Source organism: Struthio camelus, chromosome 1, assembly GCF_040807025.1.
Source record: "Struthio camelus isolate bStrCam1 chromosome 1, bStrCam1.hap1, whole genome shotgun sequence".
In the NCBI taxonomy this organism is placed as follows: Eukaryota; Metazoa; Chordata; class Aves; order Struthioniformes; family Struthionidae; genus Struthio; species Struthio camelus.
The window spans coordinates 60,627,542-60,653,918 of record NC_090942.1 but is presented as its reverse complement, the minus strand read 5'-3'; the positions used below and the strand labels follow the sequence as shown (position 1 = coordinate 60,653,918).

The 26,377-nt window shown below is 39.0% G+C and overlaps 1 protein-coding gene across 5 annotated transcripts in view; it reads right to left on the bottom strand.

Annotated features, from left to right (window-relative positions):
* Positions 1-26,377, bottom strand: part of LARGE1 (LARGE xylosyl- and glucuronyltransferase 1) — a 293,776-nt gene that overhangs the window by 103,421 nt on the left and 163,978 nt on the right. For all 5 annotated transcript variants that reach the window (XR_011141149.1, XR_011141148.1, XM_068943748.1 and 2 more), the window contains one exon: positions 12,669-12,840. Coding sequence is in view for 3 of the 5 variants with exons in the window: in XM_068943748.1 (XP_068799849.1) it covers positions 12,669-12,840 (172 nt within the window). In the remaining 2 variants the exon portion in view is untranslated. The remainder of the gene's footprint in view (positions 1-12,668; positions 12,841-26,377) is intronic.

The window sequence follows — 26,377 nt, the reverse complement described above, 5'->3', positions numbered from 1 at the left end:
TTCCAGTATCATAAAAATCAACCCCAAGAATAAGGAGTACCCTAGGATGTCTCTGAAAAGGTTAGAGGGAGGCATTCAGAAAGCAGAAAGGAGTTCCTGTTTCCCACAGAGATCATCAGTCTCAGGTAGGGTTGAGAACAACAGAATGGAGCTTGGAGAATCAAGCGTGAGATGAGGTAAAGGAGTAGTAGACCTGTCTAGGCTTGCTGAAGGGCCTTTAAAGAACATCTGAACTTCATGGAGTTCCCTGCTTCCTGTTTCCCTTTGGGAAGGGGAACTCTTGCAAGTCTTCAAATGAAAGCTTTTATCATCTTTAAAATAGCATTATTAGGAATGTAAAGTTCTTTTTGGTCAATGATGCTAACTCATCATATGACACAGATAGATCCAAGCCTCCCTATAACAATGTGGATAATAACAACCTCCACAGCTGTCCAGCTACGCTTAGTCTAGCCTCTTGCCAAACAAGTTGTATGGCTTGCCATAAAAATATGAACGTGTAGCAATGTGCTCTCAATAATGGTTTGCTAGGACAGAATAAACAATTTTGGATTGGTCCATAGTTTCAGTTCAAAGTTTGATGATAAAGACGCACAGCAATCTATCAGAAATTAGGAACACTAACATGCTCTAGGGGTCCATTGCCCTAGGACAGCCTAGTAACGGAGTTGATGGAGGTGCAGATTTCTTGAAGGAAAAAGCTCTATTACCAGTCTTTACAAGTCCAGGGGCCTTTGCAGAGCGCAGCTGTTAAAGATATCACACACAGAAAGGGAAAGTCCTTGACGTAGGGCAACAATTTAGGGCTTGACAGGTCACAACCAACACCCTGAAACCAGCAGGCTATCAGTATGCAGCTGGAATGGGCTCTCAGCATGAAGCAGTGCTTTATCAGAGGGCTGCCTCATTCAGCAGTTCTCACTTCAGCCTCTGAATAGTCTCAAGGAGCAACCTCATGCAGAGCACATTAAAGTAGTCCAGTCTTTTGATAACTACTATCATGATAAGTTGTTTTTATACTAAGTCACTGGTACATATTATAAACCTTAACTCCTCTTCTGCTACGTTTGAGTATTTACTCATGTGGTCTGAGTAGCCAGCTCAATACTTCTGACCTCCAAGATACGCAGCAGAAACTTACTGTTATCTTTTCTCTGTTTTCAGTCACCCATGACCATAGACTTCTGGGGGGATTTAACTATATTCTTCTTTGTTGTTTTTTATTACATAATTCGGACACTTTATGGAGCCCCTCTAGTATACTGTGATATATTTGCAAAAAGGGCCAATTTTAAAGATACCATATGAGGAGGACAGAAAAAAAAAAAGGCCTCTCATAAAAACTGTCACCCACAACAGCATGTTTCTATGGTAATACAGGATTGCTTTGGGTTGTTATGGCAACTAAACCTTCAAAAGCAATAGCGTAAAACCAAAGCAAAGAATCACAGGAATGGGACTTCATCACCGCTCTTCTCAATCTTACAAATCATTCTTAACCCTCCTACTCCCCACAAAGACTGGATCAGGCGTTACAGTGATTAAAGCTCTTCAGGAAGTGAAAGAAAACCACATGGCTTCATAGCAATGGGTTTGCAGAGACCTCTTACCACTCTTTTTAAAAAACTGGACCAGGAGTGCTGATCCGTAAGTGGAGCTCTTGCACCATACAGCAGTACAAACAATAAAGAGTGATAACAATGACAATCGGACTAATTGCTGGTTGCAGCCAAGTGGGGGTGATATCTGCACTACCCACCCTGGGGGAGGGAAAGGCCTCACCTGCGCTGAACTAAATGCTGGGCTAGCCCTTTAATGATCATGTATACCTCACTATTTGCCTGGCAAGGTTTTTCTTATAGTCAGATGCTGCTGCCAAGGAAGTGCAGGAAATTGCTAGATACACACACTTGCTTCTATATGGCTTCACAGAAATTTGCGGCGGTATATGACAATTTATGCCAGTCTCATAAGATAAACATTCGTCACTAACTTTAGATGTGTTTCCACTTCTCCTTTTCCTAGTCTTTCCTTTCTGCTCTGTATTCTGTATATTCATTCCCACTCTTCATCCTCACACTGTTTTCTCATTTACCTACCGTTATTGCCCCCTTCCTTTAATTATGTTTGAAATAGTCATATGATCATGAAAATGAAACCCACAGTGTGCAAATGTCCTTTTCTAAGTCTGCTGAAGCGTCTCCAACCTTCTACCCTCGTAGTGCATCCCTGTACTGCCCTGCTTATGCACTTCAGCCTTCATGCACGTCAGATCTGGCTGAGGTCACCCAACTCTTTTTACTTGTGACCTGTACCAGGTGTCTAGAGTTGAAAGGAAAGCATATTTAAAGACTGCTCCCCCAGCAATTCACACTTTTTAAAGTTAGGCTATAAAAGAAGATGCAAGTTCAGAGCAAGAATGTTTATATAAATTACGGAATATAGGAGCTAGACTCCTTTACTGATGTAAGTCAGCATTACCCAGTTCACTCCAACGTTTTATAATGCCAGTTTATACTAGTTGAGATGCGCTCTCTTAGGATTTTAGGATATCAGTGTAGCAATATTCAGATCATCGTTTCTTAGCAGTATGGGAAAGCGCCTGTATCTTCTCAAGACACTGTAAAAATTGGTGGCAATATGACTGTGAAGTAGGTTGGCAAAAAGCCGGTAACAGCAATACAGAATGCTGCTTGGCACCTGCAATAATCCTATCCTGAGGCATGCAGGAAGGACATATTATTACCATCTATTAAATCTAACATTTGCAGGAAGACATGCTAATGTCATGAATTAATGAAGTTCAAGAAATCCTGAGCCAACTTCAGAGGTAATGTGCATTTCAGTAAGTTGGTCTGAGCATAAACTGGTAGTACATTTTATGGTGATGGGTCAGGATAGAAAAGTGGTAGCAGAGAGTCAGCCAAGGACAGCTTTGTATTAGATAAGGTACGATGCTGCAATCCTGCTCAAAGTTACCAGTGGCTCAGTAGGGTAGAAGCAGTAAGTATGTGTTAGGTCCTCAGCCTTTGTATTGCTTCACAGTCTGGCCTATTTGTCAACAGCATCACTAAAAATCACTAGCACCTTTTCGGCTAGAACTCCACCTGTGCCCCCATCACGCAAATTCTCTAGGTATATCATTTGACAGGTCTCCCAGTCCCTAACTGGATAGAAAAAAACACAACATCACCAAACATAGACATAAATAGTTTCAGAGTTTCTCTTAGTTTTGCCAGCAATTCATGGCTCTCAAGAAGCTGTTCTGCTGACATGTTCAGTCCCAGCTCCATAATGAATCTGTGTACCAGTAGGACCAGAAGCCACTGACACAGGGCTTGTCTTACACCAAAGTGAGAATATTGTCAGGTTAGATGCTGAGACCCTTTTAAGCATTCAGGCAGTAGAAAAGGAACGTTAAACTGATGTGGGTCTTCACCAGAAAATGTAGAATGTGCATCTAGTTTACTGACATTAACTTGCACATAATTTACCACAGCCATGAATTTTGCACTTCAGGTCCAAATCCTACTCAGGACCAGCCCTTGTGCAGTGGAGGGAACTACAGATCAACCCACCTGACACTTTAGCCTAAACTATTAATTCCACTGCAACTAAATGCAGCAAATAATAAAATAAAAATACAGAGCAGTCGTGGACACACTTTGTCCCTAAGTTTTTACTGTATGCTCATCAATCACCTTTTTGAATGTATTTGGAAGGTGACGGCAAAAATCCTTTTCCTGTTAGCAGTGTCTCAACACATCGAAAAGATTTACTTTGAGGAAAGTGTCAGAGAAAGAAAAGCTCCTTCATTTAATTGAATTGCTTGGCCCATGCTGAATGCAAGCTAGAGATTACTATAAAGGGCAGGGAATAAAGCAAGCTTGAACTTTAAATAGAATAAAGACACTTGGGAGATGCATAGTAACCTGGGCCACTATATACATAGCTACTTTTTTCTTTTAGCTTGAGGGTTAGAGTAAGGGGTTCACATGATCCTGAGTTCTCTAGAATGCTTGGAAAAAGGAAACCTGTGAGGTTTCCTCAAAATTGGATTATTTACGGATTTTATTTACTTGTCTAACTTGTAGCTCATGTTACTGTCCAAGCTTCTTGCACATGGTGCATTTGTGCACAGCCTTAGTTCAGCTGTGTAATAAATTGGTTTAATTTTATATGTTCCTTTCTCTCCTCTCTGGTTCCACAGAGAACAATATTTCAAACTCAGTCCTTCTAACAGGACAATCACACCACTGACCTACGGGCAATACCTTCTACCTTCCAGCTTGAATCTGTGAACCAGACATTCCCTATCTGACTGTACTCTATGCAAATCTTTCTGCTGCCAAGGACAGTATTACAGACAGGATTTGCAGCATAAAAACAAAAAGGTGAAACTGCAGATGAGAGCTTTGTGATTAGAAATGGGGCTTTAGGTCCTTAAAAATATAGATTGCTAATGCAGAGCAAGGTAGGCTTGGAGAATATGCCTGGTTAAGAGCAGGAAAAAACAGAATATCAAGTTATTACAATGCATCTCACAGACAACAGTGAAAAGCATATGTACTTGATAGACTGCATGTGATTAGAACGAGGGTCTTAGGCACAGAAACCTACCTATTAAGTATCATTCTTTCTTTAGTCCTAGTAATAAAACTATTAAACCTTAGCGTAAACTTCATTTGTTAGGTGAATGACCCATGTGTCTCATCTGCTTGGCTTTTTCACATATGCAAAGGTGAATCATCATTATACATTATTAACTGGAATGATGGACAGATATCCACTCCCCCCAGATGCACTATCTGCTCATCCACTTACTCTGCTTTACTGCCACTTATGGAAGGTAGAAGTGACTGGCAGAGGGATTAGTATATGGACTTAATTTGTGCACTTCACCCAGGGAGAATAGCAGACATTGGGGTTTGTGGGTTTGTGTTTTTTTTAATAGCCCTCTAAGAAAAAAACTGTAAATAAGTTGTGATCTGCTGTGTCAGGGGTACTAAATCTGTGGGGAGCATGTCTGTTATTGTAGGAGAGGGTGAACAGCTTGCAGGAGAAAAAAATCAACTCAAAATGTCTGTCAGCAGTCATCAGCTCCTGCCTGATTTCCCTTTTTTATTAAGAGAGTTGGGGTGGGGGGGTTATTTTAATTTTCCTCCTCAGTCTGTGTTCTCATCGGTTTTCTTTTCAGCACAGCCTACCAATGACTCAGGCCTCCAACACTGGCATCCTTTTCCCAGAATTGCTCTCCTCCTCTGCTAAGAACAAATACACAGAACAGAAGTGCTCCTTCTCTCAATGTCTACCCTCTGGGAGCTGGATGTTCCAGCTTCTGAAAAGTCACAGCTTGTGCCAGCCAAGGGAGATGGGGATGTGCACTCTTGCTCCTATCATGTTGGGCTCTGCCCAGATTTCTCTCAAGCAAGATCTGTAAGGCAGTTCAAACGCTCTAGGTCCATTCTCCACAGTTGGAATACTTGAGATTAATATAATTAAACTCTCTTTAAATCCTGAAGAAAGAGTTCAGAGGAGACAGAAAATGTTTTTCGCTTTAGCACTGAGTGAGTCATACAACGTTTAGTTTGGGTGTTTGATACTCCATAGCATCTAACCCAAAAAGACAGCTGTAGAATGAGTGGCAGGCTAACAAAGATTGAAGAAAAACACTGCAGAAAAATCACTAGATTGGTGTTGAAGAGCTAGAAAAAAGTTCTCAAAATTTCTTTGCTGCTAATTAAGATTTTATTATCAATCCTGTAATATGTGGTGGTTTTTTCTCCTGAAAACCCCAGCTGCGGAATCAGAAGATCACAAAGGAATATCAGCTTTCATTTTTAATTAAAACAGTCCTAGCTGTCGTGGGAAAAAGCTTGAAAACATGACCAAAGAATACCTTTGAGAAATCAAAATGGAATTTTTTGTCTAATTTTAAAATCTCCCCCACCATAAGTTGCACGCAATTTCTATATACTGTTGGCCTTTAACCTCTAAATATTTATACCTGGTGGTAGAAACAGACTAAGAACCATTTAGCTAAAAAGAACTACAGATATTTCCAAAACTGTAACCTTTCTACTTTGAGGGCAATTCATAATCAGAACTTTCCGATTATGTCTCTTGTCACATTAAAACTCATAAACTGGAATGTGCACATGCTCATCCACATAATAAACACTCTCCTCTGGAGCTCATTTACTGAGGTCAGCTTTCTTACCTGCTGCTTCCTCAATAAAAAAATACCATGGAAAAGCAAAATGGCTATTAGAATAATAATAATAAAAAAAGACTTCCAACTAGTCAACTTATCTGACCAGCATGGAGAGAAAGATGTGTTTTTTCTTTGACTCACAGAATCAGCAAGTCCCCTCTCTTTACTTGATCCCTTCCAAATTACAATCAGCAAAATTCATCTCTAGTCATGGTTACAAACTTGTCATTTTGCCAAATGCCCTCAATCCATCCTTCCTTTGGCGCTTCACCAAGATAAACTGTTGTTCGGTGTTCCTTCCTATAGTTTCATATGCAAGTCATATAGTAGCATCAAGAGACAGAGGAGGACCACATCCCCTGCATTTTTATTACCTATAGCTAACAAATAGGATTCTTTATCAATGAGGCTTCAAAACTTCTGCAGCAGAAAGGAAGAAAACATGATGTAATAATCAGGAATAGAAAATCTTAAACTGATACAATCTCCACAGGGACCATTTCAAAGAGACAATCTATTTCATTTGTGGAATAACCCTAGGATGAGCTATGTACTGTAGTCTAACCATTAAATACTTACGTAAGTCTTTCAGAAACTAACAGATGTTCTTTTTACGAGCAAAGCCTAGTGCCATTCGGCCTTTTTAGACACCTATAAAAATTTAGATAATTTTAAGCTTTTTTAATAGCTGCTTGACAATTTTATTAATGCACTCTGCTACAAATTGATCTTGTTTCCTTCACAAAAAGACTGACTCATACTGTGGATTTTTGTACACACTAAGGCACACGTTGCTAATGCCTTCCTCTTGATTAGTAAGAAAATGGAAACCTATTGTACTGACCAGAATGAACAAAAAGATCACTGCAGGTTTTAACACAAACAATGTGTAGCCTGCAGAGATCCTGTCTCAAAACTATCCCTGGAAGCTTTAATGATTTAGTGAGTGTAAAGTGACAGACTAAACTACAGAACCTACTGAGAAGCAATTTTGTGGTTCAAATTCTGGCTTCAGCCATAGGCAACAGTGAATTTTAAATTTTCATCTTGCCAACAACTGAATATTTTACATCACCACAAGTCCAGTATACCTCTAAAAGTACAATCTTTGCAGAAGAAGAACCTATGACAGGTATAGTTTATCAAGTCAGTGCTTCACCGACAGCCAAATTCAGAGAAATTTATACAGCACCTGCTGACTCTACCTGACTCTCACCGGTGCCATCAGCACCTCACTTTTTGCCACACTAAATTCACACAAAAATGAAAAATTATGCATGCATTTGATATTACAGCTATACACGTAATAGTTCTTGCAGGAATATGATTACTAAACCAGCTAAACAGGAGAGGCTGAATTTTGTGATGGTTAAGTTTTTTTTGTTTGCTAGCAATTTTTCCTAAAGAAGCTGCAAAAATAGCATGAACGTAGATTGTTACCTCAAGCATTCTGCAGAGCAATAAGCCAAAGCACAGGCATACTGAGTGTTTACAAATTTAAAGTTTGAGATTGACTATGTGCCAATCCCTACCAAAATTGCTGCTGACCTTCTCTGGTATTTATGATGCCAGTATGGATTTTTATCATTGTTTGAGCTCTTTGACATAAAGCAAGCAGCTTCTATTGCATGTTTTTATCCATGCAAAGCATAAGTATGGCAATTTCAGTCTCTCTACCAACCTTGTCATTTCTCCTTCTTCGATGCTTGGTAATGAGGGTAGGTGATTCTGTTTTAATGCCTTAACAGTTTTCCAGCAAAGACTTATTTGCACAGATCAACAGTAATTGTAGTTTAAATTCTGTGGATGACTTAACCTATGTGTAGAGTTACTTGAAATACACTACTTATTTACTAACCATTCTCATAAAAATACTTAAAATATTTACTTAACCACTATCTGCCTAAAAGTACTTAGAAGATTTATCACACTGTGATAATGGATTGTGTATAGTAGTAGGGCATCACTCTTCAGTATAGTCCCTGCTTTACTCCCTGTACTTAGAAATACTATGCCCTTAGATGTGGTATTCAGTCGAACACAGAGGCCCTCAACACTGACCTCTACAGGGATTATTTCAGCTCTCACTTGCGAGTCTCAGTTGTGACTTATACACTGCAATGGCCTAACAGAATCATGTGGAGACCAGAATTGCCACCTGACACTAAGCAATAAAGCACAAAGACAATCTCTTGCTCTAAATATGTACCGTCCCCAGCACAAAATGGCTTTGATCTTGAGTGGAAACGCAACCTGTAACACAGGTAATTATGATTTTCACAGTCAGATCCCTAATAAATTCACACTGTCATTTAAAACGAATGCTCTCGAGAATCCATACTTAACAAATAGTTAATAGTCAAAATCAGATGTTTGGAAGAAAGAAACTACATTTCAATACCAAGAGGTGGGAGAGCCAGAATAACAAAACAATTAGCTGATGTGGCCTTTAAAAGAACTTTAAGATTGATGGCAGAGAGCATAGCTTTGGACTGGTTCTTTTCTCAGAAGAATTCACACAATTTCTGCAATAAAAGTATATTGGTTACACTAATCCTTGCTGTCTGAAACACTTTGCAGCACTTTATCCAAGAAGGAATATGAGCTACAGTCCCATTCTTCCACCCTTAGGCTAGATGCTTTCTCAAGTTTAGAACTGTCAAAATCCAGAGAAAGATGAATAGAAAACCTAATCGGTGTCAACTAAGTCACAAAAAAGGTGCATGATGAGTTATCTTTACCAGAGTGGCTGCAGCCTCATACCTTTGAAGTCAGTATTTTGGAAGTATATATCTGCCCTAGAGAAACAGTCTGCTTATCTTTGGGAGAGAAGGAGAGAATGAAGCTAAAGTAGAAATGTCTAAATTCCAGCTGAAATGCTGGATCTGACTCTTGAAATCTAAGTAACTAGTTTCCAAAGACAAAATTTTTGCATAAAGATTGAAACTGTCATGTAAAAGTAGTAATAATTATACAGCCCCAATAACTGCAGAGAGAAACCTCTAACCTGCCCAGAGAGACACTGTTTCAGGACACTGAAAAGAGGTGTGAATTTCTGCCAAAGCCTAAGGTTACCACTTCAAAGAAGATATTTTCAAATAAATTCACATATGTACAGACTTAATTTGTGCACTCAGTTACAGAATAGTTGGAATATTTATTGTAAGGGCATATGAAAAGGGCTTATTAGAAAAGGGCAGAAAGAGCAATAATTTAAAATGGAATATTGTTCCTTTTTTTCCTTCTATAGAATGAATGTAAGAGTAATTTTACCAACTACAATAGTAAGTTTCTATATAAGGGCCTGATCTTTTCAGCAACTCTTGAGATGACTGGAAGAAGAACCTTGTGGAATAGGGATACTGTGGATATCCCAGGTGCTATTTAAAACATTGCCTTTCCACATAGCAAACTGGACCTGGCTAAACTACAAGACAGTCCTGAGTCTGAGTTTCTTCCAAGAGCCTGTCCTAGAAAAAAGGGAATCTGAGCTACTGGTCGCTCTTAGTTATTATGTTCTTTTGGGAAAAAAAGTCTTCCTGGGCACAGAAAGAATCACAGACTCTAGGACCTTCTCTCCCTTTCTCTGTGTGGCCGTAAATTGGAAGATGCTGTGCTGGACCATCTTATCTGTTATCCGGCAGCAACCCACAGAAGGAAGCTCTCTGCTTTCCTACGCTCTTGCTGTGAAAGGTCTTTTGCTTGCCCAAACACTATCAGGTGCAAGCAGGTTTTTAATGGACAATTCTAGCCAACAGTTGAGTGTCTGAACATCTCAAGAAAGAGAATCAGTGGTTCTAAAATTACCATCCAAGCTGGGGTAGGGTATAGTGTCAGGCATGTATGGAGGTTATAACTTCCTATCACAGGAGTGTTATTTCTCTTGTGTTTTAAGTAGTATTTCATCCAATGCAGTCATAAACTTAGCTGGGACTTCTGATGGGAAAAGTAAGGAGGGAACTAAAATACAAGTTTAAAAAAAGGTCCTTTAGACAGTTATTTGCAGCTAACGACATGAGACATCATTTGAAGTGACACTGGGAGGAGAAAAAATAAGAAAGAAGTAACAGGACAAATTAAGAATCCTTATATGACTTAAACCAATCTTCTACTAAGCTGTCACGAGTCAAAATCAGATTTTGCAGGCCTTTGAGTGGCCACAGCAGTGGCCAACTTACTTGCCATCATCTTCCAGATCATCCATTCCCACTGAGTCTCGCTTTCCTAATGGGACTCCACCCTGTGACACAGGCTGGAGCACAAGCTTGGGCTAGGACCCTTCCATTTCTCTCTCCTCTCCAACATACAGGGTCACTTTGGGCATACATACCTTCCCAAGTCCTCTCCTACTCCACTCAACTCCCAGGGCTATGGGATTGTGTCATTAATTCTTTCTTTGTGTGTGACATGGTGTGGGAGATGAGCAGATGTCGACACTGACTCGAATTTACCGCTAGGCTTAAAAATATAGTGGAGAAGCAGGTGGTTGTCAGGAATCAAAAAACAGATCATACAACTAAGAAATTCATACTAAAACAATTTCCTGGCTTGGGGGCCATCTCTTGATTTTTGGCATGTGAATCATGACAAGTATGTCGGGCTGGCAAGAATTCTGCCTCCATATGTGTTAGAGCTTTTAACAGCTCTAACCAGCTGAACTACCTTGCCTAGCTGTCTGGAGACTCCTGACTCACACCTGCTTTTTAGCTTCAAGTAATCATCCATCTTCCACCTTTTCTGCTTATATTTTTTTCAGGCTTAGGCCTCCCCTCTGCTCCATACTCCCTTCTTTACAAGCAGTTTTTATCCCTGGTTTCCTTTCCTCAGTAAAAAGAAAGGAGAATACCACTGCTGTGCGTTCATTAAAACTATGAAGGAAAATATAAGCAAGGAGATGATCCCCCATATTATCTCAAGTCCAATTGTGATATCTTTGACCACGCAATGCTGTATGCCCAAGTTCAGTTTACACACTTTCCCTTACCTGCTACAGCATGCTAATATAGCAAATTCAGTAAAATATTGCTATTAATGGGACAGTAGTGCAGAGTGGGACAGTACAATATCATAGCATTAGTTCCTGTGCATACATTTATGTAAATTATTGTTGTCACGGTATATGTTTATATGAAATTCAGGGTTCAGTGTAGGGAAAGGCTTCATGAAGAGGTTTGAACAAATCTAAAGAGGAGGAAAAACTTTATATTCCTGAATGAAGCAACAGGTTGTGGATGGTTCAGTAAAGTAAGAACATAATTGCTTCTGGCTTACTGAATAGACATCAATATTTCCAAAGAAGAGAAAGGAAGCAAATTCATTGAGAAGCAAGCACTAGAAGCGAGTCTTTGACCACAGAGCTGAAGTTAGCAGCTACTGCCTTGCTAGCTGGATCCTAGGAAAGGCAAAGAAGCCTTGTGGATATCAGTATGGGATATGTAGATCAAATATGCTCTCTTTTCTCTCACCTTTTCAACTGGGTGGTCTATTTGGGCTTCTGTAAATAAATAATTTCATTTGCTTAGGCTGAGTTTTGCTTGAGGTGATTGAGAGCTGAGTAACATCAAGGCTACGCTTCTGTAAGGCTGTAAACCTTCAAATCGTAATGTCTCTGTACTTACCAGCACTCCAAAATGTATTTTGAGGGTAACAGGAGAACAACAGGGCATGGCTCTAAATCTGAAAAACTGGTAACACTGCAGTGCAAGACAATTAAGTGGCTTCAGTAGCAAATGTTAGCCAAGAAAGGGCTCTGGCTTGTGACAAGGTAGCAATCTCCTTTGTAACAATCTCCTTACCCAGTCACTTTGAAAACGTCCTTTCTTGATCAACCTATCAAGATAATTTTCAAGGAGCTGTAGGAAATAGGGATAGGTAGAGAAAACTGCTTCAGGTGGATCTTCAGATCCAAAACCCTGTATCAACTCATTAGCAGGAGTAAGTAATAATTCATTGCTATTCACAAGCAAAAAATCTGCCCCATTCATCTTCCTCCCTAGTCCAAACATCATCCTAATACGTTCATTTTCAGTGGTAACAAGAAGTTATATTTAAAGTAATAATTAGGTTTTATAAATAAGAAGTAATATAAAACAACTCCTCCTGAGTATTGAGTAACTGCAGGTAGTTAGAATGATATGTCAGAAGAGAATTCTCATAATTCTTTCTTTATAACATACTGTATTCTCAAGCTCTCACTTCTTCCCAATATTTAGACCAATAAAAGAAAATAAATAGATAATTAGTGTTGTCAACCATTCTATACGCAAGATTGTTGAGGAAAACAATGGAAAAATGGATTCGTAAAAGGAACAATTATATTGAAACATCAGAAAATGAAAGAGTGAAAACATTTAACAAATAAATCTCAGGTGGCCCTTTGCTCTGCTCTGCTGCTTACTTTACCAAACCATTCTCCCTCCCCATAAATCAAGAAATTAAAACGTCTTTAGAATACCTTTGAACTTGTGAAAGACGGCCCAGAGCTCAGCAATGTCAGTGGCAAACGTTATGTCTGTGTCGAGGACAATGACTCGCTCAAGATTGGAAGGTAGCGTCTTAGTCAGAACCAACTTCATCAGCCCATAAATCCCAGAGTAGTGTTTGTTGGGGATCCAAGACACTTCCGACTAACAGGAAATGGAAAGTAGAAAGAGGAAGAAAAAATAAGCTTCATTAGAGATGAATTGTTTTAGGACAAAAACTCTTCCTGACACTAGTTTCTTGTAATACTGGAAGGTCTCTAAGGACCACAATATAGAACCATAAAATGCTAGGTGGAAATAGTCATCTAACATCCTCGTTTTAAATTAACTTCAAAATCTCAGTAACATGTTAACATTTCTGAAGGCTTGAACAAAAACATTATTTGAGGCAAGTACTTCACACAATAGAATTAAAATTAGATCAGCCTCTCCAACCTGCTCTTTCTGAGACCATCTGTGTATGTCCTGATAAAACTGAAACACATATTCAATCCAAAATTCCAGGTGTATTTTTTGCTTTCATTTTCAAACAAAACAAAAACTTTTGGGTTTGCCATTTTCGGACACAGAAGTAGAAGTAACAAATACACATTTTTTCCTTTTATGTTTTGCAGATTTGGAGGTCAGTATTTCAAAATGCTAGCCATTTGGAACAATGGGCCACAAAATTTCATAAAATTTGTTTCTTACCAATTCAGATATTCCTCAAATCTTCCATCTTTAACTTGTAACTGGTGACATCACATATGCATGCTCAAAAGTAGAGAAATTGAAAGAATATCTTTTGCCAATTTTTCTTGTATTGGCATATATAAAAGGGCCACACCCAAATATTTTCATTTTTTTATAAGGGTGAAACAAAACCTTTCTACAGCTTCCAAAATAAATTAGGAGGCTAAAGTTGGTATTCAATTGTGACAACAACACTAGGACGTTTCATGAGCCCTGTTTCATTTTCTTCCTGTGAGAGTCAAATTCTCAAATCGCAGAAGTCACTGCTGAAAACTGGGTACAGAAGTTTTTGAAAAGTGGTACCTATTGACCTGCCTGAAGCTTCTCTCACTTTATGTTTTAAAGAGCATCCATCAAAATTCTGAGGTTCTTACTAAGTTTTCTCTTGAGTGGTGTTTCCTTTAACTTCAGTTAGTATTTTGTCTACAGCGGATTTGAGTGGAGTCAGGCTTCAGGATTTGGCCTAGCATGTTATACTTCGGACAACGTAGGCAGAAACAAAGCGCGTTCATAAAACTGAGAAGACTCATTCTGTTGTTTAGCTGTCTCCTGTCTATTCACTGACATTTTACAGTTTATTATGTGAAACAGCTTATGCACAGAGGAGCTCGTTTCCTCTAAAATCGTTCAAGAAAACCGTCGTGTAGTAGAATGGGTTCCTACGCTTTATTTGGAAGTTGGAAGAGCGGTGGAATAAAGACTGATAATAGCTGCTTGGACTGTATTTCTCTTTTTGAATATAAAGTAACAAGGCCTGCGCTGATGTATGCTGACCTGCTCCTTTCCCTTTAAAACAGCACACAGCTTTCTTCTGTATTCTCAGCTCCTGCCCCAGGGCTGACTTTTCCCCCACTGCTAAGTTCATTAAAAAGACTAGAGCTACTGGAACAAACATTTAAGCCAAAATTTAGAGGAAAGCCAAAATTTTAAGGGGAAAGGCAGGAAAAGTCTGACGCTCTTAAAACCACTCCCAACACAGAAAGTACAAACTGAAGCAGGAAAATTTGTTTGTTTGTTTTTAAACAGGTACCTCATCCTGGCTACCCAATTTGCACGCATCCTTGTCTGTGTATATAATTCATATGTAACCACTTGCATATATAATTTTGTTGGCATTGTTACCTACACGCATATAAGGGATTTGTGTGCTCTCCTCTACGGTGTTTGCACTGTTAAATGTCAAAAGTAGCACGAGCAAGTGACATTGTGCAAAACCTCCAGGACTCTGGTATAAGCCACCATTAAAGAAATTAGACTGAAGTAACACACAGCATGATTTAATTCATGGGCTTGAAGAGCTGTCATTCTTACTTCATTCTTGCTTGCTTGCTCTCACTGATACTATCTTGCTGATAGTACTTTGAAGAGAAATCTAGATACATACATGCCAATATTAAGTCTCTAAGTACACATAAATGAACTTCAATGCTCCTCAGAATTATTTTCCTACGTGTAAAACTGAGATCAATTCAAATTGACATCGCCAAAACTCAACATATGTGTGGTCTCAGTTGTCTCTCCTACCTGATGGCCCTAGGAATAGACCATCACATCAAGATGTCAGTGATCCCAAACTGTGGATGTCACCCTGAATTCACCACTTGAAGTCCCTGTGCTACACCAGCCATAGAGATCAGCTCTCTAGTCACACTGACCTAATAAAAGAGTTAATGTAATTTTAGAGACTTGAGCTTGCTTTTATTATTACCCATTCCTAAGTTATTAATTCTGGATGGCATGTCCCTCATTTAATTAGTGCAAATGCAATATCGCTACAGAATAAATCCTAATATGCTTATGTAAATAAGCCTAAAAAAGCAGGGGTTCGGAAGACTTGTGGGTAGCCTGAGACAAGCAGGGAAGGGAAGAAGGGGCTGGAAATTTGAGAGTCACCTACAAAGAACCATTACTTTCTTTACTCTGACGATCCCCAATACCTAATATCATTGCAATGTATTATTGCAAGGAGGAGAGCCTTACCTGGCAGTTGCTTCAAATCTGGCACTCAGAAGCAAAAAGCCTGCCAACCTGAAGCCTGATGTCTAAAAGGATCACTTTTGAAAATGACAGGAGCAATCCCTGTTCCAAATGGTCTATCAGAGCTGGCAAATATGTGTTTGATTTGAGCATGTGTTGAAGCCCTGTCACTTGGTTCAATGTATCTCAAGTTTTCTCTCCCTTTTATGTAGAGTTGACTAAGACATAAACAGGGGTCCTAATTAGTCCCCAGTACAATTTCTTCATGGCTTCGCTATTCATGGGTAACGTAACCTTTCCAAACTCATGCCAAGGATAACTCTTCACCCTACACAACAGCACTGTGGAGGCTCACTCTCTCTGTATCACATATAGTCTTACTAAAATAAATTAAAGAACACTATTGTTTAACAGATAGTAGTTAAGAAATGCCAGAATTTGGGTTAATTAAGGTAGTCTGTGCACAAATTCTTGCAAAATTCAGCAACCTTCATGCTACCTGCTTTGATATAAATTGTGATATTTAGTCATTTCATTTTTCTAAATGTTGTCTAAATATTCTGTACCTCTTTTCTTTAGCATAGTAAAAATGGACTATATATGGGATATTTGTGAATTTGCTTTACAAGCTAGATCAGAGTTACTTTCAAAGAACAAATATTCCTAAAAGATTCAGCACGAACAGAAAAGCAGAGTTTGTAAAAGAGGAAACTGAAACAAGAATAGTGTGACATATTTTGCCATTTGTTTAATTCTTAACGCAGTACCAATAGCACATCTTGGACCTTTAACTGGATCTATGAGATTTCGGGATGTCTGTTCATAGGAGGAGAGACAAGAGGGGTGTTTTGCTAGCGCAGACAGTAATTTTTCTTTCTTTTGTTTTAGTAAGCTAAATGAAATACTATCTTCTTACTAAGGATCTTTCATCAGAACCATCCTTATTCTTTCCATACCTGAAGATTGAAAAGAAACTAAATTATCTAAGCTATCTAGTCTTTTTTGGTACTGAAATCACATACCCATGACTCTGCGTGCTTTACACACATAATTATTCTGGTAAACGCTGAGGAACTGGGAACAACAGTCTCCATGTCCACTGATACTTCAGCAGCAAGTTGTCTTCCGTAACTCCGCTCAGATCATCTCTGGGCAAAGCTGGCTGTCTTATACAGCGGTAGCTGACAGCCTAACTCAGCTTTCTCATAGTTGCCTCAGTTGTGTAAGTGTTCATTAGGGTTAACAGAAGTGCCATTATTAAGGAAAGAAGCCTAGTAACAAACAAATAGGCAAAAAAAGAAAAAGAATCAACCCTCCTTGTTTCTATGATGAGCATAGGAAAGGGTATAAGGGTGGCTCCTTTTCTGTTTATGAATGAATTGTGTACACACTACATTCTCATGGGTTTGATGGATTTTTACTCTTAAAAAAAAGAGCCTAGTGGCCCACACATTGAGATCAAAGAGCACAACACTTCTACCAAACCACCACAAATACCTTAAATCAGAAGCAGACTGTTGTAGAGTACTTGCTCAGGGAATTGTAGTGATTCTTTTTTCTAAATTTATTATCATTTTCCCCAACAAACAGCTGATGAAATTATCTGTGGAGCATTTCCCATGTGAATACTTACTGCTGTCTAGCTGTAAGTGAAATCTTTACTGAGTAAAGTAACTGGAACCTCTTTGAAAGGAAAGTAGACTTGGTCTTGTTTGGAAGACACTACAAATTTGAACAGAATGAGAGTGGGAGCAGTGACCAATGGGAGAGGGCAAAGAATTTAGGAATGCCTCTCTGCTATCAGATCAAAAGTCAGTCTAGTTCAGCAGCCTAGCTCCAATAGTGGACAGTGGCACCTACTGAGGAGTATAAAAGCAGGAAAATAATACAGCAATACTTCCCCCATAAATATTCCCATAATTTGCAGCAGTTTTCTGAGCCAAAGGTGGAATCCTTGTGTTAATAGCATTTGATGGGTTTTTCATCTATGAATTTAGTTGATTTTTGAAGTTCCAAAAATTTTTAGTAAACACTACATCCTGCAGCAAAGAGTTCCACAGCTTATTTGTAACTCCTGTTTGCATCCACCTGTCTATCAATTTCATTTGGCTTCCCACAGATTTGGTATTAGAGGCTAGAATACACAATTATTCTGTATTTAGATTCTCCGTGCCATTTTGTGGTATGCTGTACCTCTGCCATATTCCTCCTCAGTTATTTCAGGTTGCCCAGAGAGGTTGTGGAGTCTCCTTCTCCAGAGAGATTCAAAACCTACCTGGACGTGATCCTGTGCAATGTGCTCTACATGACCCTGCCTGAGCAGGGGGGTTGGACCAGACGATCTCCAGAGGTCCCTTCCAACCTCAACCATTCTGTGATTCTGTGATCTCTTTTCCAGGCTTCAGTCTACTTAACTTTTCTTCATACAGAAGCTGTTTCATACCTTGGATCAACTTTTAGAGCTTTTTTTTCCTTTCTTTTTTAGTTTTATAAAAATCTTTTTGAGACACAGGGACCAGAAATGCACACAGTATTTAAGGTGTAGTGCCTCACACATTCACACAGTGGCAAAACACTGTTTCTTCACTAATAATCCCTAATGTTTGATTTTAAATTCTAGCTGCTAGAAAAGTATTGATTCAATCCTTTTTCATAGAACTATCAACATGGCAAGGCTTCTTTGCTGAGTGGTAATGGCTAATTCAGAGCCCATCGCTCTACACGTAAAGTTAGGATACCTTTTTCTCATATGTTTTACTCTTCATTTATCAACAGCTGCCTCTTTATCCTCATTAAGACAAAGACAATAGCTCTTAGATTGATGCCTGTGGGAAGTAGGGTGTAGGGATGAATGACAGTCATGACAGCGAGTGTGGAAAAGAACAGGGCAAGTGCTCTGGTTGGGTGAGGAGAAAAAACATACTTTAAAGTTATGTGTCAGGATAGGACACAGTTTAGTGTTTGCTAGAAACCCAATCTATTAAATCCAATTATCATCACATTCCTGTTTAAACATTCTACTCCTAAAGGTCATCAAATACACACACTAACGTGACACCTTGTTTTTAAATATCGTTTTGTTGCACTCACCCTTCTTGTTGCTACATTATTAAAATTATGATAAATAGGGCAGTAAGGTGAAGCACAAGAAAAGAGACCATTCATTTCCACTCTTGCACTAGCGCTGGGTTATACATACACATACTGGAAGATAAAAATGGTACCTAGCTTGGAAAACAGAAAGAAGAGCCAACATTCAAGATCATAGAGGAAAGCCAAACTAAAAGTCGGTGGGACTGCACAGGTTTCCCTCATCACTTAACATGTTCTCTTATACATTAGAGGTCCAAGTTCAGCAAAAATCCTAACGAGTTTGGCTTGCTATGTGCTGCTTTGATTGTGAAGGAGCATGTAGCAGTATGTAACAGTAAATGTAACAGTACCTTAAACAAAGCACTCAGAGCTTTAGCTAGCCAGCTACATAAAGCTGAGACTGCCTTTCTTTTCCAAATACAGCCTTCCCCTGGTTAACGAGACTTGACTCCTACTTCCCTATCGGAAGAAAATCTATCCTGACTCTTCCTGACAAATAGGTTGCGTTCCATATAAGTTCTTCTTGCCTGTTAAACAATGTATTTTTCCCATTCTTAACAGAACACCTCCCTGGCTCATAGAATACAGAAAGTGCTTCCTGTTTAATGTGATAAGATGGGGGAAGTCTGGCTGATGTGTTTTTCCTGGCAGCATGTCCTTAAAGACTTTACCTTGGAAAAATGCAACCCTGAATACTGTATTGATTTCTCACTACATTCACTGCCTCTTCCTAGATATGCTGGGGGAAAAAATCAATCAAAACAATCCTCAGCAATGATATAATGTTCCCCTCCCCATGCCAAATAAAAGACACCCTTTCACCTTTCTGCTCAGCTAACTTTCACAAATGCATCACTAGTGTCTATATTTTGAAAGCTCCTAAAGGTCAGAGTGGCTGGATTGATGCACCATGCTGAGAAACCGCAAGCCTGGAGGCAGGGGGTGCCACTTTCAGTTATCCCTCTCAGAGGCAGGCTAATAAACGGGATCAAAATAGACTCTCATGCAGTCAGTTGCTACTGCCACCCAAATATAAAGGCTGCAGATTCACTGTAGTGGTGGAACTGCCAGCAGCAAACGCAAGAAGCCAGAAGACAGCAAAGGATGGGGAGAATAGGAAGAACAAACTTTAAGTAACGTTGTCTCCCTAAAGCTCTCTTGCCAGGTTTTGTTATCTTGGCCTACAGAATACACTAACTGAAATAAAGTGAAATGTAAATGTAGGCTTGGTAAAGAATGACCTGATGGACACCTGGATTTCCAAAAGCATGAGGCATCTAGTTGCTCTCATTAGCTTTAACAAAGGCACAATGTTTCTGAAGATTGTATCATCAGATAGCTGAGAACCTAACCTCAGAATCTTAAAAAAACAGAGCAAAGCAAAGCAAATAAAACTTCCCGGCCACAGCACAATCACAGAGAGTCTGGTAGGTCCGCACAAACATTCTGAATTGTATCTTACAATGAACACAAAACCAGTGCAATCTATATGGTGCCAGAACCTCCAGCTAGCGGGTTCTCTACGAAGAAAAACCACACAAATTCTTTGCTAGCTGCTGACATCAGGCAACTCTTATAAACGGCCCAGGCATAGGAAACTGCCCTGGAAACTCTGAGGTGTGAATCAGATGATGATAAGAATTATATTTTATCAGATTGGATAAACACCTTCCTAGGCATAGTTGATAACTTGTGTTCCCAGATTTTTCTTTTTTTTTTTAGTGCTTTGTTGAATGAATATGAGAAGTGGAATGATAAAATTGTTCTTAAAAGCATGTGACCCTTATTTAAGGCAAAGCTATTAGAACTATGGCTTTTACATAGTTTCTAAACTGGAGGAAAACATTGTTACCATTTCAACAGCTAGCATTTTACAAAGTCTAGAAAAACTGAATTTGCAACAGAAAACTTAAGAAGGAGGGGAAAATAGACAAAATCATATTGCTGGCACAAGACAGGAACTTTGCTTGATGTGCAGTTTTTCTCATCACTGTTTTTCAGTTTCACACAGGGAGAACTTCTTCCTGATGTGAATTTTCCCATGCCTCTTCTCATATTCATGAAAATAGACTCACTATTCCAGCAGCACTAACACAGACCAGGGTTAGTTTCAGGACAGTCTTTCCCACCTCACACTGACCATGCTTTCACGGTATCTAAACTCCTTGCAGGGACATCTGGATGATCTCCTTTCTCACTCTGTTGCTTTTCAGGAGATCAAGATCAACATTTTATTGCTGAGGTGGGCTTAACTGAACTTTTGAGAAAGGAAGGGAATAACAGGCTAAAATTCAATATATATTGGAGTGACATTTGTGTCTATCTTCAGCACACTGTATTCGATTTTGCAGGTAATTAAAAAAATAAGAATGAGAAGAGAGAGAGAGACCAATTCTGAGTGACCAAAGGACCCAGGAAGAAGAAGGTGGCTGCTACCTGTAACAGTTTCCTCAGCAGGAATGCCAAAAGGAATCTCCTTGCATTTCACCTTCAGAAATTCACTGCCTTTGCTCCATCTTTGTCAAGTATCCAGCAAACATTAACAGAAGAGTCTGATTTAAATTAAAATAGACTCTTCTGTTAATATTTGCTGGATAACTTTTAACTTTGAATGTGATTTTTTCCCAGGTGATTCACAGGTTTCAATTATACTAATAGTCTCTCCCATAACAGGTCCTTACTGTTTATATGAATGGTTGTCAAGGAAATCAGAAATCAAGCAACGCTGTGCAACTTTTCTAGATTTAGAATTTCTCATGCCTGAGTACTTAAAAAAAGAAGAAAGAAAAGAAAAATAATTCACATTGATAAGCAACTTTAAGGAGACTGGAATTTATATGTTTTTGCTAAAATTATTTTTCTATTTCTGTTGGCCTTTGCTGCTGCTGTTCTTACTCATCATAAAGGTACTGGTAACTTTAATAGAATTCTACTTCATCTCTTGCTTTATGAACAGATGATATCTTCCACACATACATGCAACAAGTCTGGATACAAACAGCTGTGAGCAAAAAGGTTGAGATAGAAATGGATGATTATCTGAACCTCTGGATCCTGGATAATGTGGAGCAAATGCAGAAATGATGGAGCAAGCCACAACTGGAAAGGAAGATTACATTTGAAAAAGAACAAACAAAACCTCCCAAATCAGCATCAGCATACAGTGAAGTAGAAGAATAACTGCAAATTAATTCTCGCTTTCTAACAAACTCTGTAACTCTGTAAAAGTCTGGCTGCTGCTGCTGCTTGTTTTCCTTTTCTTTTTTTTTTTCTTCCTAAATCTCTCACCAATATATGCATATACACAAAGGGGAAACAAGTGGGAAAAATGTGATTTAAAAATGCTTTTTCAATAATAACTTATTTAATAACCAAATTACCTGAGGGTGCCAAGAGTTAGGCCATGCTCCCTGTTTGAACCAATATGAGCTTTAAAAGGATAAAACTGCAGACTGTTCTATAAAATAGAATGGAGTTTTGGTTTTCTTTTTTTTTTTTTGTTGTGTGGCTTTTTTTTTTGGTCTCTGTCATTTAGGTGACAAGCCACTCAGCCATACAGCTTATTCAGAAAATAAATGACAAACTGTAATTCACCTACTGGAATCTTTGAGGATTACTGCCATCCTCTTAGGTCTTTGCCTGGCTTTCCTCCACAAGGTTTCCATTTCCCCCTCCTTGCTTAGCCCTATCAAACTCAGATGGTCAATCTCCACTTGACTCTCACTCAGTCCTTTTCTTTACCGCCACTCTGAAGCATTTTTTAATTTCCTCCACTGTTTCTTGCTATCTCCAAAATCCTGAATACTTTCTGTTTTTATCCTCTCCTTCAAACAAGATGAGTTTGGAGAACAGAAAAGGAAAGCCTGGCCAGTCTCAGTTAGCACTGTTTCTTGCTCCTTTGGGGCCTTTGGCCTCAGCTCACAGCTGTTTTTCAGTGTGGCAGTCAAAGGTGGAGGACCTACCAGAGTCAGAGCCATCTTAACAGAGAGGGTCAAAGAGAATAAACCAATTACCAGCCTCCTGGTCCTACTTCTCCAGCAGAGGCCAAAGTGCAAGTCTTACCTACATGGTAAGATGAAGCCATTTTTTTTCTTCCTGGCAGCGAATGAATGAAAAGAGACACATGAGAGCTGGACTAAATAAAAAGGCAGGAAGCCAAAGCTTCCTCCTAAAAGCTGACACATAGGCAGATCTGGCTAGAGTTTGGCCAGTGGTCAAAAGCAACTCACGGTCTGCCCTTCTCCCTTCACCTGTATGGAAAGATAAGAAAGATCAACTGCATGCTTTAATTGCTAGTGAACTCAATCAACAAGCTCTTTGTACTAATCCATGAGGGAAGATATAAATCCATGAATATATTTTAGTTGCCAGCTTTTCAGTTTTAGCAAGTATGCAAATACGTGCACGTTAGCTGCAGCCATTATATGTTCTGGCAAATTTCCATGAGGCTCTTGGGTCAAAGTCCAAAGACATCTAATCTATATTTCACATGATGTTAGTATATTAAACAAGTATGTCATCAGAATGCACTGGACAGAATAAAGAGCAGCACCATCTCCTGTACAAATGTATGTTATCATGTTGGGCTGACTCACTCAGTCACAGAAATGCATCTGAAGTGGGAATTTTTCCTTATTGGATTTTGGGTAAGAGTTTTTATTTGGATGATGAAAGAAGGCAAAACAGTTAGTGACTAGTATCAACCAAGTAATATCTGTTAGAAAACTGTAGGTCTAAAATATTAGTTGCTATGCGCCGAAAGGTTGAGGAAAAGACTTCCTACCCTTTTAAGAACTGAAAAATCTAGTCCTGTGTGTGTCCCATACAAAAGAGAATGTACTTCAGTCCAACAAACAGTTGCAGAAGATGCTGACATAAGGAAAGAATGCAGCTTATACGCAGACCTCTGAAATCCTAATGTGAGGTTAAAACTTGGTAAATAAAAACACAAAAAAAGGATTCATTCTGCTACTCAGAAGGAAATGATTAGCTAGCATCCAACATATCACCAGTAAGTCACTGCCCTCCAGAGCTATACTTTAACAGTTTCTACCTTCAGAGCAAGAATGATGGAGCTCCAACAGCTGAAAATGCTGCACGAAGAAATAAACGTACCAGTGGGTGGAAGGCACCTCCTGCTGGTGGGATAAATGACATATACCATAAAGAATTATTATCTCTGCTATTTTCAGCAAAAACAAAGAATTAGCAGAAAAACAAAACAACCTGCAGGGTTGGAGGACAGGTGAGTGGGGACCTATTATATCGCAATTATTGCTGCAAGAGAATAAAAATTAAATGAAGAAATGTTCTTTCCTCTAATGATAAGTAATGATAAGTATTATAACAGATCAACACTCCTGGAGACTAAAAAGCTCCAGGAATGCATCTAGGATAAGAAGGATAATAAAGGATAGAATGCATTACGATTATGAGCAAGTAATATTAACAATAATCCATTATAAGAAGCACTGAATTAATTAGTAAAAAAAGTATTATTTTTCTGTGTTACTAGAAAGTGATAAGTTGTCTCTCAAGCAATAGAGAACTAACTAGAGAAACATCGAAGAAAATAAAGACATAATTGGCAAAGCTGGACTCCTCCACAGCATGGAATATTGAGCTTGATTTTAATGACGTCAGTTTAGCTTTTGGCCTAGATTTTGGTTAAATATTGGTCAAATATTATTTCAAATAACAGTGAAGCCGCACAAGTGCTGTTTAAAGGAAGCCTCCACTTAGCAGCCATGTCGCTTATCCTTCTTGAAACTTTTGGTACGAGGCTAGCTAAGGCCACTGGTGTCACTCTAACTCTGTGTAACCTTGCAGTTTCACCTAAGGACTATCAGAAAAGAAATGCAGTCAGATAGACAGGTGAGCACAGATCTTTAATTGCTGATTAAAACAATACAACTGGAACCATTTTATAAAGGCTTTCAGTTGTATCAGAAAAAAATCTGGAATCTATTCAACTGTGGAAAAGGGTCAAACTGGAAGTAATGCAATGGCATACAAAAAAATTACCAGCAGATTAAACATTGCTGAGACTTCATCCTCGTTGCTGAACGGGTAAGACCTAGACATCATCTTACCTTTGTGAAATAAAACTTTTTCAGGATGAAGTCAGTTTGAGCTGAAAAGTGATATTTCATTTAGAAATTAAATTTCACAATTTAGAAATTCAGACATTCTCACATCAAGTGATTCAAAAGGAGGTATCATCAGTGGCATCTAATGAATCATCTAATTATAAAGTCCCCCTTTAAAGCAGGTACACAAATGCCAAATCAGTCTGAATGTCTCTACTCAGGCTGAGATGGTCACAGAAGACCCATTAGAAGAGTGACTTCAGTTCACTGTGTACCAATGCTACGTTAGACACACATCATGCCTTGTAACTGCCAGTGCTGGGAAAAGCTGTCACACAAAGAGGTGTGCCAGGGTAAGATGAACATCATTTCTCATCATAAGATCTACCACTTGAACTCTGACCCTTCAGAATACTTTCTGCCTACCCTGACTACTTGACCACTCAATGAGAAAGAGGAGCTTCCACCTATCTTGCCACACTTCCCTGAATTTCAGTTGTTTCTCAGAAACAAGCTAGAGCTTAGTATTTTACAAATGATGAATTCTAACAATTCCAAACCCCTGGTGGTGGATTAAGCATAATCTTGGAGTCCTTCAGCCTGCTATCGTTGTTCGGCTTACCAATCAGATGTGGAAACATATGCACGTCAGTTCTTTGTAAATCCAAAAGCAAAGATCACTAAACATTTATAAAAGATGCTGAGATTAATACCAGTGCTGGAAAGGAATGCCTTGAACAGTCACTGCTCTCCTCTTATCAGATGCCCTGCTCTATGGCAGGCAGTTGTCCCTACAAGCATGTGAAAAGCCTTTAAGATCCAAGACCACAGATTATTTGTCTTCCCAGATCCTTGGCTATTAGTGACAAGAAAAGGAATTGTCCTAGAACACAGGATGACTGTTAACTTGGTCTAGCAAGTACAGAGGATACACAATCTAGACCCTTTACTGCAGTCCAAGGCAGTTCAAAATGTTGAACCATTTTGACAGGAAAAAAAAAAAAAAAGTGAGGTTAGGACAGCAAAACGCTTCCATTCCTCATAGAAGGGTGCTACAGTTCTGACACAAACTGAGGAAACAGTAAAAACAGTAGTTGCAGCAGTTAGTTTGAGGCACTTACTTAGTTTTTTAAATATTTTTTTTCCAGAACTCATCGGATAACTTTAGTAAAATAGAATCATCTTTGGAAAATCTCATGTGCAATCATTTATCTTTTCTCATCCTCTGCTAAAACACCCTTTCCTGGAGGTGCTGCATATGTTGCTACAGTAAGAGTGACGTTGTAGAAGCTGAGTGCCAAACAGGAGTCCTTGCTATTGAAATGTCACAGAAGAGTCAGCTATGGTGATACAGATGTGGGTGATGGTAGTGGAAGAGAGCTGGCTCCTCGTTCCTCACTTTAGGTATGATACAAAGAACAGTTACCATGACTTCCTTGCGGAGGTAGATCAAAATGACTGTATTGCTTTCTCCTTAAATCAAGAAACAGTGGAGCTACAAAGAAGCCCACAACTGTTACAGGTAAGTTACAAAAATAAACAAAGGGCTCCACTGATTTCAAGACATCAACACCAGCAGGGAAGTGAAAGGGGATTTATAAAGCCAGGCATGAGGATTTCTTTTGGAATATCCAGTTTAAATTGTCACATGGGTGACGATCCACAATTAGTTTGAAGACTTCAGAATTCACCCTGGTATATGCAGTAGAAGTACTGCATGATATAATACAGTAAGCAGATGCTGCTTGAGACAGGCCCAGGGAATATTGCACCATCTTGCATCACACTGG